At 52.1% G+C, this 12,010-nt stretch overlaps 2 protein-coding genes across 2 annotated transcripts; both read right to left on the reverse strand.

The window, feature by feature from the left end:
* Window positions 1–387: 387 nt before the first annotated feature.
* HETIRDRAFT_442492 (uncharacterized protein) lies at window positions 388–2,713 on the reverse strand. Its single transcript, XM_009554409.1, has 15 exons — window positions 2,478–2,713; window positions 2,329–2,421; window positions 2,245–2,269; window positions 2,112–2,193; window positions 2,020–2,052; window positions 1,958–1,969; window positions 1,883–1,896; window positions 1,716–1,824; window positions 1,522–1,664; window positions 1,412–1,469; window positions 1,292–1,359; window positions 1,212–1,222; window positions 999–1,152; window positions 897–938; window positions 388–839 (listed from the first exon to the last, which is right to left on the reverse strand). The coding sequence occupies exons 1-15, from the start codon at window positions 2,492–2,494 to the stop codon at window positions 696–698; spliced, it is 1,005 nt and encodes a 334-aa protein (XP_009552704.1). The 5' UTR covers window positions 2,495–2,713; the 3' UTR covers window positions 388–695.
* Window positions 2,714–6,279: 3,566 nt separating this feature from the next.
* On the reverse strand, window positions 6,280–10,989 carry gor12 (GMC oxidoreductase 12). The gene is made up of 22 exons (XM_009554410.1): window positions 10,848–10,989; window positions 10,782–10,785; window positions 10,603–10,702; window positions 10,425–10,530; window positions 10,135–10,208; window positions 9,928–9,997; window positions 9,697–9,770; window positions 9,383–9,441; window positions 9,269–9,307; window positions 9,134–9,211; window positions 8,831–9,030; window positions 8,599–8,741; window positions 8,458–8,536; window positions 8,155–8,396; window positions 7,994–8,067; window positions 7,864–7,930; window positions 7,717–7,791; window positions 7,412–7,495; window positions 7,241–7,305; window positions 6,800–6,872; window positions 6,690–6,716; window positions 6,280–6,615 (listed from the first exon to the last, which is right to left on the reverse strand). Exons 1-22 carry the CDS (start codon window positions 10,904–10,906, stop codon window positions 6,581–6,583), a joined length of 1,827 nt encoding a protein of 608 aa, XP_009552705.1. The 5' UTR covers window positions 10,907–10,989; the 3' UTR covers window positions 6,280–6,580.
* Window positions 10,990–12,010: the final 1,021 nt, after the last annotated feature.

Here is a 12,010-nt window from a genome sequence, read left to right on the forward strand (position 1 = left end):
TGCTTGGCCCGAAGTTTTGTTAAGGCGAACGTCGAGGCTTGATCACGAATGTTAAGCGAGTACGACCCAATTTGACGACGTACCTCGACTAGTCAAACAGAAGAGAACCATTCCGTTCTCAATATTGAGCAAGCCTCGAGGAAGTACTTTGGGGATGTGCTAGCGAAGAGTCGAAGACGTGTGAGCCCGACACATAATATGCACAGATGCTTATGATTTTTAGAACAGCAATAGCTGTCGACTCTCTTCATAATATGGACTGGCGAAGAGATACACAGTCAAACGGACGAAACATGTAGATTATGAAGGCATGTCAGAAGCAGCGCATCAAGATGGGATGTGCGCGTCACCCAACGATCGAGCGCTTGTCGAGGTTTCAAGTTGAAGGATGGTTTTCATTGTCAATGTCATTAAATTTCGAAGCGAATGGTTTCTCCTAAACCCAGGTAAAATATGTGACTATATACCACAGACTCTCGTCGTTGGCAAGAAATATACAAAGTACCTGTCTGCGCGTGTCATCGTAAACAAAACAGTAACTCCAAACACGATCGTGCAAAGCATTCAAACAGGCAATGTTCTAAACAACGCCAACAATAAAGATGAGTACAGACAAGCAAAAGAAAGGTACATGGCGCGCGGTGTGAGGTGAAATAATTTATAGTTGGTAACGCGGCCTAGTCCTTGACAAGTGCTCAGACATAGGTATCGTTGCCTTTCTGAGGCGCCGAGCCCAGGCTATCTCTTGGGGCTTTGATGACATCCATCTCATGGGTCTGGATCTCGTGCTGGTTGTAACCCGAGAATGGCGCAAACGACTGTGCGCCCCCGTCTGTTACCTATAATTCATCCACGATCAGATCGGTTTTTGATGTGGGAAGGATTGCAGTACTTACTGAGGTGACGTCTTTACTGATGATAAGGACATTGGGAGCACCCTTGAAATAGATGCGTCAGGTTTTGCCAAAGAAAATCAACACGGCTCGAGCCAGACATACAGGCTTGCGACGCTGGAACGAAGGCCTTGCATGGTCACTATCAGAGGAGTGCGTGAGCTTGGAGCTTGTGCCTTCCCAGCCTGCGCGGGAGTTGAGATTGGACATTAGACTGTTGGTGTACAATTTCGAGAGCGGCAGATTGAAAAGTAGGTGCCTGTCATGTAAGATGAATCAGCCACTGCGGTTTCCTGAGTGAATAAGAAGTGTTCGTACGTGTCTGATGACTGGAAAAAGAAGATATTTTCAAGCGTCAGGGCAGGATCTCGGATTGACATCAACCGAAATCTGCTTACACTGGCAAGGAAGAGGATAACATCAACAACTGCGAACACTGCCGTAAGAAACCCGGTTTGAATGGTCACTACAGAGACGTTAGAAACATGTGAATCGTCGATACAGATGCACAAACTCACTTCGGGTTATACGATCGATGATATCGTCAGTAGCAACAAATCCTGTCCGTTTTCCCCTCTGCGCAGTGGAGATCAGTAACCGTAGTGATCATGATTATATCAGGTCGCACCAGATACCAGACGAGGGTGCAAGTGATCACGACATCGGCCACCGCAGCGCAGACAAGCCAGATGATGACGACCTCTTGGAACTTTTGGAACTGTACAAATTCATGCCACCAGTTTACTGCGATGGCCGAGCCTAGTGCTCCACCTGTGCAGTATTATTTCAGTGTTTTGCTTTCATGGATTCGAGGCTACGCACAGCAAGAAGCACAAGCAAGGAAGCTGATGACTATTGCAACCCACCTATGCCCTGTCAGGCGTTTCACACGGTATGCGAAGAAGAGCTGGACAGAGCACGAGATAATTCCCTGAATAACAGCATCAGTGTGCGGAGAAACAATGTACCGCATGCCAACCAATACTCACTGTCATAGCAGGATCTAGTTACCGAAGAACAATGTTAGATGCAATGTCGACGGTCTCAACAGCTCCTGCGCATACCTGTGCAAAAGACTGCGCAATCGTAAGCAACTAACACTCATGTCATTATGGAGGAGGCTTACCCCATGTCGCTCGGCCGAGGTACTCAAGTTCACCTAAAATGACAAGCTATTTCAACATCTTCGCATGACACGAATACAGAAACCGAGCATACCAAAGTGAGAAATAAGGTAGTCATAGAGAATGGCAGCAGTAAAGGCGGTGTCTACCGTGTCTGCGATGAAGAGATAAAACACCTATGATTCGAATGAACATCGCGGGGGAGGTCAGTCATCGAGACGACCCACAAAAATCTTGATCCAGAATACATCCCTAGTGATGGAAATAAAGTCAGCTAAATTTGTAAGAGTCGGTCATCAACATTAACGTACTTCTTGAACGTGGACAAGTAGATATAGCACTGCATGAACATAAAGCCGTACAAGATGAGGTTCAGCATCATGCCCACAGCCAAAGCGCCCCAACTACAATATTGTCAGCGATAAGCGGAGGTATAATTGAAAAGAAAAATCGAGCATACGCAGGTCCAATATCCATGATTCACAACCTTCAACCTTCAACTGAAGAGTGAAATGATACAGCGACTAATATTCAGATAACGTTGCTTGAGGCTTGAGAGACAGGATATGATTGTGCGTATGCCTCCTTATGTTGGTCACGAACCACAAGGAGCGAGCGGACAGGCGTAGTGGGACTGAAAAGGAACTGACTGGCAGTAAAGGTGATGGAGAGCCCCGCAGGGTTGAAGTAGTCGTCCACACCGAATCGATATGGGCAAAGGAGATATTTAAGCACGTATGATATCGGTCCGCCAATAAGTAAGGAATGCCCCTGGGCTGAGGCAATGCTTCGTCCACGCCGTTTCCAGAAGCTCGCCCGGGACATGGCCCGAGTAGAAGGCTCTTTGGGATTGAATGCTCGCATGACGGAGCTGCATGTGATGGGGTCGAACAGTAACAGATCATTCATGCTCAAACTAGGCAACGCACAACCGTTTCGACTGTTGACGGCCGTGTTGCGAGCGCCTGTATCGCAAATTTGGCACTCAGCTGCCCGGCCATCAGTTGACCTTCCTTAGGCCCCACTCTATCACAAAGAGGAGATGAATCTCGACATGGCTATGCGTGGAACAAATTGCACACCAATCAAAAGCCTCTCCAGTGCCTCTCCGCCCTTCACGTCTGGGGCTATAAGTTCGATCATAGATGCTCTTGTCGTGGCAAGCTCGCCTGCTTAGAAGCAATAGGCAGACGGCCGTGTAGCAATTACCTCTGTTGCCCGATGCATGTTAGCATTTCAACTGAGTTAAAATCCTGCACTGTCCTCGACCAATTCCTGCATCAGTTATTGCATGCGGTAGTTCTTGTCGAGGGTAGCACAAGAAAACTCACGGTGCTTACTGTTCATTCACATCCTTTCTCGCGAATTTCCGTACGAGGTCGTCTTCGAGGAACTTCTTAGATCAATCTATCCATGAGTCACGCATGTAGACCAGAAACATCAGAGTCGAAGTTGAGAATTGCCATCAAAGACGTGATGACGATGGGAAAAAGAGGAATTGGTGTGGCTGACTCAGCTGAACAAGTTCGGGCTTAGCGTTCGAGAGGCTCATGCACGCATGCACCTTCAATGCACTCCTCTTACTGCCAGGCCTAACAATGCACTGACCACTTCGGGGAAACGATTCGGGCTTCTGTCCTCTGTCAGTCACTGAGATCCCTACACCTCTTGATTCTGCAACGATTATAGTTTTCACTCGATCGTGCCTTCGCGGCTTCCTACGGCTTCCTGATTTACATACCTGTTGGAAACCGTCAAGAGTTTCTTACCGGCATCAAATATCAGGATGGATTTTCGAAAACGTTCCTTAAGAACATAGGTTTGGCCACTTCCATTTCTAACACCAGTCACTTGCGATCCTGGCCGGGGACCAATTTGAATTGATCCAACCACAAACCACATGAAGACGTGCCGAGGTCTCCCACTATGCCTCACGACGTCGCTCTTTGGAATGTACAACCAACGAGTTACGCAGCTTGCGACAACCCAATGAGTCTTCGTTAGCAATCCTGTCATGCCTTTCCCTCACAAATCTTGACCATAAGTAACAGCAGCGTACGATGTACGATGCCGCGTCAGGTCAGTGGCCCTTCTCTCATCCCACGCTATCTATGAGCTCTCAAATTCGGATTCCCAAGCTTCTCTCACCCCTTTTATCACTTTGCTTATATCTGTGTTAGCAAACGTACCTATTTTCCAATTTGTAGGGTTAGATCTAGGCTCTAGAGTCATTCGACCCATTGATCAAATCGCGGACACTCATCGCAATCCGACGCCTAGAAACCTCTATCTATAGATGACTCAACAAAGCGAGTGTTGGTAGAGACGTGTACAGGACTGACCATGAAGGTCTTCTAGTCTTGGTAGGCTGTTTTTGACCTCTTTTCGCACTGACGTGTTTAGGTTTGCTTCTCTCGAAGGGAGCATCGCAAATGGGAAGCTAGCAGAGACTCAGTACCCTCGAATCCCACACGCAGAAGTCCCAGCCTACGCCACATGACGATCGGTAAAATGTAGACGGAAGAAGGCCAGCTGAAGCCCGCTGGATTGCGGGCCATCTCACGCCGATTCACGCACGTCGCACGCTCAGCTTCCGGTCACCCGAATGCCGGCGTACGCTGTCATAGGATCGAGCCACTTACTTTCTTGCCTATTCAGTGCGCTATTTTCCTACACGTTTTCCACAAGAACTCGAGATAGGTTATGAAATCCGATTCGGCGAACCATAGGAACTTTGGGTTCGAGCATCCAGATTCCTGCGGACAAGCGCGATGGCAACAACGTCGCGGTTGGATGCTCCAAGGAGATGTCGTATACCGTGTGCAAAGATCTCACAAAACGGACGACAAGGTATGTAGTACGTGGTACATAAAATCCTGCAACCGACTTAACATGAGAGTCCGCGATGATTATTGCTATCACAGTGCCTGCTAAATCTCGATGTTATTTTTGCATCTCTCACGACGACAGCGCCGTGATGTTCGTCATGCCGAACCGATACTGTACCGCCGAACAAGTAACGCTCAATCACTTTCTTTGTAATACAGATTGCCACATCTGATCCGCACAGACAGCCCTGGCGCTCATAATTTATGGCACGATTGCTGTGTCCTGGAGAACATACGCAGAAACCTGGGGACTAAAGCCATCAATTACGACGGAGAGCAGACGCCTTTGACACTCATTCGTCGCCATCAATCGCACTCACGCTTATTTTTGGTTCGTACACATGAACGAGGATGGCTGCAGCTGTGATGGACCGGTCCTAAGGCGAACGATGTTCGTCCTGGCACAATGATGGACAGATCCGGCAGCAACATTGGTCTGTACGCCGCATGTAAAACGCACCTCTATTGTATGCGACGTAATTATGGAAACGATGTAGGCCCATGCTCAAGATGCAGTGAGGATTAGCTAGGTGATACTCCACAATCGAAGGGTGGACACAGCCCACCCTGTCAGACCAAGGAACTCCCTTTAATTTCCCCATGATTGCCTTCGACGTTTGACGTGGTGACGCCTTCGGGTGCGTCGGTCACTCTTGCTGATTGTCGATGTTGATTGCATCCCCCAGCGTTCCGGTGAACACACAGCAACATGCGCGGGTGGCGTCGATCCCCGGGGCTGTCACTCACGCAACAATCTCGGCGCAATCGTCTGTAGGTACTCGCAGCACGCATACTTCACAACCGCGCAGGCATCGCGCCGTGATGCAGACTATTCTTAGGTCAGTCCAGACTCTGGTTCATCATCATGAAGCACCTCCAGACGATGGACTGCCTTCGTGATTCCTCATTCTCTTGCACGTTTGCGCGAGCGATCAAGCGCTCTGGATGCTGATACGAGCTGTTGCTCTGATCCGCCACACCGCACTTTACCGAGCGTCCTGAAGGTCAAGTGGCCCCTTTCCGTTTAGCATGCTTCGCCTCCTATCAAGTTGGACTAGTTCAGGTGACTGGTGACCCTTGCTGAGCGCCGCGCGTGAAATTAGAACCATTCGAGTGACGGCTGGTACCCTGAAGGCACCCAGCGTTTGTCGGTCTTGGAAGCAGGCCAACCGAAACGAAGCAGTGATGTAGACAGTAATTGCACTTCGATACCCCCTGTAAACATTGCGGCGATGAGGTGGCCAATTCAAGAAATGGTCCTGCTACTCAGACAGAATGTACCACACCAGGGAACGGTGTTGAAAAAGTTCAGGAGGGCGTGGTAAATACCGTCTCCTATGGCGGGACTGTCAACTGCAAAAGTATACAGAAGATCGACGACAAGTGACTGCCTCGGCGCAACTGAGGCGAATAGTAGCTGACGCCAGGCACGAAGGTTCCATAACGCACCAACAGCAATTTACGTACAAAGCCAAAACAAAAGATCAAAGCATTCGAATTCACAAGCAGGACACTCCGACACACACGTACTCTATACACAGCAGACAAGACAGCATCGACGTTCACCTTCCTACCTCCCATTTCGTTCCCAGTCCATCAGCCTTCGTTACATCGGGGTATTTTCCACGTCCAAATTGACTTGACCCCAGACGTCGAGTCCAATTCTGTGTCAGGCTTAGGCGACGAACTTGCCCTTGATGATATCCGCGGCTAGAGTAGAAATGAGTTGAAATTGCCGTTCTCATCAGCAACCCGTGCCCATGTACAGATGAAGACAATCTTACCTTGTTCGGCGATCGCGTACACGGTCGCTGCAGATGCGCCAAGCCCCGTTAGCCCCGACATCCAACAACCAATCGAAAGGGAAAAAGCAAGAGAGAGAAGCCGAACGCACCTTGGGTATGCGACGCGATCTGGAGGGGCATGACCCCGAGATCGACAACGCGGATGTTCTCCGTGTGGTATACCTGCGCGCCAGAACGACCATGCACCGCACCATACCGAATTCAAGGCAGACCGTGGCGCGCCAAGATGCCACCGAGGGAGATAGCACCAGCCGTACCATCGCAAGAATGCAAGGATGAAAGCAAAGGAACACACAAAGGGAAAAAGTCAAGTGCGCAAGCCAGAAGTAGAGAACGACGAGCGCCACGTTCACAAGCAAACGAAGCGGCGGGCGTCGGAGAAAGACGAGAAGAGAAGCCGAGAATATCCGTAAATCGCAAGAAGCCGAAGCGAAGTTCCAAAAAAACCGAAATTCAAGTTGACAAGTCAAGAAAAAGGTCCAATCGATCAGAATTGTATTCTCAGACCATGAAGAAACGAACGAACGCACCTTCAGAGAAGGGTCGACCACACCGCCCTTATCGAGGGGCAACATCGCGGTCGTGCCCGCGGTATCTGTAGGAACACATCGTACACACGGACGCAATCAGTCAGGAGTGCTCGCGAGATAAACACCGATGGCAACGTGCGAGAGAAGTCATCAGAAAGGGGGGACACGCACGGTAAGTCGTCGACATCGTCTGCTTGAGCCACGTCGCGAGCTGCTCGTCGGTCTGCACTTCGGGACCGGGGTTGATTTCCTTGCCTGCGCAACAAGGCACAGGTCAGCATGCGGGCCGTGAGGAACGGAGGTAACGACACAGCGGAAGCGCAAGGGGGTAAGAAAAAGAAAACCGCGAAAGAAAAAGAAGAGGCAATGCGCGACGCGCGTGATGAGGGCGAGAGGAAGAAGGAAGACGAGGGTGTGGGCGACATTGAGGGACGGGCACAGATGGTACAAATGGAGAAAAGTAAGAGACCACGTACCGACTATAGGTGCGAGCGGGTCCGTTTTTACAAGCCTGCGGACGAACTTGACATGCTCCAGGAACGTCTGCAGATCTGGACGTGGTGCGAGCAAGCATGAGCTCCCAGGATTCAGATATAACAAGAAATCTGCGCGAGCGCACGCACCGATGTCCTCCTCGAAGTAGTGCGGGTCGATCGTCGGCTGCTGGTTCGCATCGGTCGACGACGCGTGCTAAACAACGGCCGAAAAAGACATGTTAGCGCAGAGAACAAACCCCGGTATTCCAACACGCACGATGGTTCCACGCGAGAACTGGTGGTTGACGGCGGCAATGATCGACAAGTAGCTCTTGCCCGGCTCAGGAGGGTCTACAAATCCGAAAAGAAAATACCGTCAGCTCTACCGTCCATCGTGACTCTGTGTCGCCCTGCGAGAAAAAGCAAACGATCACGCACTCGGGCCGCTCAAGAAACTCGGGAAACTGATGACCTCCAAATCGCCGTCCTTCTTCTCCCAGAACTCGAGCTGGCGCTCGTACTGTGCCGCCAAGCCCGGCGAGAACTCGCCGCTCGCAATGCGGGCGCGCAGGCGCTTCGCGTACGCCTCGTGCAGCTCTGCGCCGCGCGGGGAGACAGTTTCAAGCGGGAGCATAGCGAGGCCGACGTTGCCGACGGTGAAGAGGCCCTTGCCTTGAGCGCTGAGCAGGAGCGGTCAACCATAGCCGTAGAAATTGAAGAGTGAAGGAGATGGAGACGCACTAGAGCGCGAGCTGTGCATCGACGTTCGCTGGGTCGCGTAGAGCGTCCAGCGTGCTGTACTTCTCCTGCTCGTTGATCTCTGTTCAATCGTCCATGTTTTAATCAACAAATGGTGAAGAAGACTGAGTAAAAGGCGCTCACCCCACGACAGGCCGACGAAATTGTGTTCCTGCGAGTTGTTCCCAACAGCAGGTAGCGCCGCCTTGACCTCGATACCGAGCGCATTCAGCACCTTCGGATCGCCGATGCCCGACAGCTCGAGCAACTGCGGAGACTTGATCGCGCTATACACACCGCAACCACGTTCCCTCCGTCAGTATCGATTTCTCTCAAATAGGAAAAACGGGAGCGATGGCAGGAATATCAGACGTACCCCGCGCTCAAAATTACCTCCTTCCCGGCACCTACGGTGTGCGTCTTGCCGTCGTACACGAACTCAACGCCCTTCGCGAGAACAGTCTTGGGTGCGCCGTCGCCGCGCGGGAACGGCGAAGTCGCAGTCAGGATGCGCGAGGCCGGCGCAGAGGTGAGCACGGTGAGGTTCTTGCGGCCTGCCGCGGCGTAGTAGTATTCCTGTATTGGCGGCGGGCCGCAGACAGAAGAGGCAAATAGAAGGGCACGAAAACGAGGAAGATCAGCGAAATTGGCAGGTGGGGGTCGAGCTCGAAAGACGCACGATGGAATACGTGCGCTTGTGTGTGCGCGGGTCCGTCGACGAAGCCGCCATGAACGAGCCGATCGGGCTCCCTCCAAGCTAAGCACACATTGGAATTAATCGTAAATAATTTGCACACAGAGAGAGCGAACCTACCGGCTCTTTGACCGGGTCGATACCGAGGTTGCCCAACGCCTACATCCCAATGCAACAACACAAATTTCGTAAGCAATGACTGAGTATGAGGCGAAGCGGCGGGCGTGTACGCACGTCCTGCAGCGGGATATCCCAACCCGCGCGCGTAGATGAGAAGCCGATCCCGAGCGGGCCTGTGCACGTGCACCATCCACATCGAGAACAAGCCATCGCCGTATGACAGTTGCCATCAGAAATGCACGTCGACCGGGACCGCCAGCAACATGGACAGCAGCAAAACACGACCATCAGGGCATGTCATCGGCGGTGATCAGCCAACACCGTGTTCAACGTCCAGATGGACGCGCACCGACACCGAAACCAAACAAACCTCCATCCGTCAGTTCAAGTTCCTAGAGCGATTAGAACGGGGGTGCGAGTGCACGCACCGTCGGTGCCGTGGAACTGGGCATCATACGTGAGGCGCTCCGCGGCTTCTTCATCGGCGGTTGGGGGGATCCATCTGGATGTGGTGTAGGGGTTCGTGACGTTGTGATATGATGCATTTATTGTTCGTGATATGGATTGTTTGATGGATGGTCAATGTGATGGTGATAGAGTGGAGGCGCGAGATCACACTCGTGAGGCGAGAAGGAGTGTTACGAGAGTGTTGCACTCACGTCTCGGATTTATTCGAGTACTTGAGGTAGTTTTTCCAGTTCCAGCCGGGGTTGCCGAGCTTCTCCCAAGCTGAAAGACCCCATCACAGAGCGTCAGCGTCGTGTGAGCGGAGAATTGCAACGCGAACGTGAAAATGGACGAGCATTACATAGCCTATGCGATGAAGACCAGTGTGGCAAGGAACAAGAGGAATCCGGAGGACGCACCGTCGATATCCAAAGCACCCGGTCTGTTCCAGACGTAGAAGTTGATCGCGGAACTCCCGCCGAGGGTCTTGCCGCTATAAACGATGCCGCGCAGCGCGGAGTAGAGACAGACGCACAGAGCTCATTAGTTATTACCCTCAATCTCGGGGTCCTCAGGGTGAGACATGAATGACAGATGAAGGTAGGATGGAATGGAAAGGTTGGACAATAGCACGGAAGCGACGACAATAGAAATGGGGACAGAGGGCATGAAGATGGGAGGGGTGGAGAAATGCACGGGAGACACGCACCGGTCCCACAGGTAGGTATTGTTGTCGGCGTGCTTCTGGGGGACGGTGGTGAATGCCCAGTCGTAGTTCGGGTCCTTGAAGACCTTCCCGTACGTTGCGGGCAAAGCTAGAGGATGAACAATGGACCGCATGAGCGATCACGGTGACGAACATGGAGGGGCTAGAGGAAGACACGCACTGAGGTTGGGATCATCGAGGTTGGCAGCGCCAGCCTCGAGGACAAGCACAGAGGTCGCCGGGTCCTCGGAGAGGCGCGCGGCAACGACAAGCCCTGCGGTCTGCGGCGCGTCAAACACAGAAATGAGCACTGGGTCAGGGCGACGGGGAGAACGGGGGACGAGAGGTACTTACACCTCCACCTGTGCATTGGAATCCGTTGGGTCAGTGAATAGAACGGCGAGCGACTCGAGCACGGGGAACAGCGCACCGACGATGATGTAGTCGAAGGACTTGTTCACGACGTCTTCAAGCTTTGCGGTCATTATCGTCTAGGTTATCTCTGGGTGTGGGTGTGGGTGTGGGTGTGGGTGTGGGTGTGGGTGTGGATGTGATATGCGATGAAGATGGGGGGACAAAGAACGAGAGAGGATGGGATGGCCATGGGCTACTTAATGGTGTGCTGTACATAAAGCTAGATGGTTCGGGTAACAAGGCTGGGGACGTTCGATTTGGAAATGATCGCAGATGGGAATGATAGTTCTCGCCTCGAATCGAAACAATTCCGTTCAGCCATCAACACGTCCCAGATTCCCCGGTCCAACCACCCACTTCACCTCCATCATCCATCATTCCACCTCTGTCAGCGACCAGCGACCTACTTCAATCCCAGAGTAGCCCAGAGTCTAACACTTAGCAAGTCTGAGGACAGCGCGCACTAGTTGTAGGCAGATCTCATAGAGATAAAGTAAATATAAAGTAATACCTTGAATCTTGCGCGTGCCGAGCCCCATCCCGCCCGCGGCAACGATCTCCATGGCGCACCTAATCGCCAACTGCACCCAGAATGCACTTCTCGAGTCTCTACGCCACCTCTCGAGGTTCAGAGACTTTCTCCCCTCTCTACGGTGACAGCAACGTGGCCCCGACCCCGCAATGACAAAGCGCGGATTTCTTGGCGGAGGAAGATCTTCGTGGAAATCAAAGAGACTCGAGAGATTTCGAAAGATTCTACGAAGACATCAAAAGGAAGGAGGACGAAAAAACATCCTCGCGTTCCCGCTGGTGCCTGTTCGGCAGCGTAAGCGACAGACGCGAGACGAGGCCTGGCGGGGCGATCAGTGTGGTCGTGGCGAGCGTCGCCGTTCGAACCCACCACCGGCGGCCACGACATCCACACCAGCATTGATGATTGTACAATCGAAATCTGTTCTGCTCCTCACCGGCCTCGATCTAAAAGACAACCTGCAACATCGCTCGGCGTCCCATCTCTTGCAGCCCTCCACGGTCCGCCCAATGTTAAACTTAGCCTGCGGCTATGCAAAGAGTCGCCCTGACCTGGGCCTCGCGCGTCGTCCGATTCTGATGCCTCTGATGGGCATGTGCAAGCGTGAATAACGCGACGTCAACCTGCTCTGTCAGAACGGCCG

The sequence above is a fragment of the Heterobasidion irregulare genome (genome assembly GCF_000320585.1).
Source record: "Heterobasidion irregulare TC 32-1 unplaced genomic scaffold scaffold_13, whole genome shotgun sequence".
NCBI classification, from domain to species: domain Eukaryota; kingdom Fungi; phylum Basidiomycota; class Agaricomycetes; order Russulales; family Bondarzewiaceae; genus Heterobasidion; species Heterobasidion irregulare.

Coding starts and splice junctions, on each gene's coding strand:
- HETIRDRAFT_442492 (XM_009554409.1), bottom strand. Junction 2,053..2,111: donor CTACCTTATTTCTCACTTTG/GTATGCTCGGTT, acceptor TTGTCATTTTAG/GTGAACTTGAGTACCTCGGC. Junction 1,470..1,521: donor GCACCCTCGTCTGGTATCTG/GTGCGACCTGAT, acceptor TCCACTGCGCAG/AGGGGAAAACGGACAGGATT.
- gor12 (XM_009554410.1), bottom strand. CDS start 10,906: ATGACCGCAAAGCTTGAAGACGTCGTGAACAAGTCCTTCGACTACATC. Junction 9,212..9,268: donor TCGACCCGGTCAAAGAGCCG/GTAGGTTCGCTC, acceptor ATGTGTGCTTAG/CTTGGAGGGAGCCCGATCGG. Junction 6,873..7,240: donor TGGTCGACCCTTCTCTGAAG/GTGCGTTCGTTC, acceptor TCTGGCGCGCAG/GTATACCACACGGAGAACAT.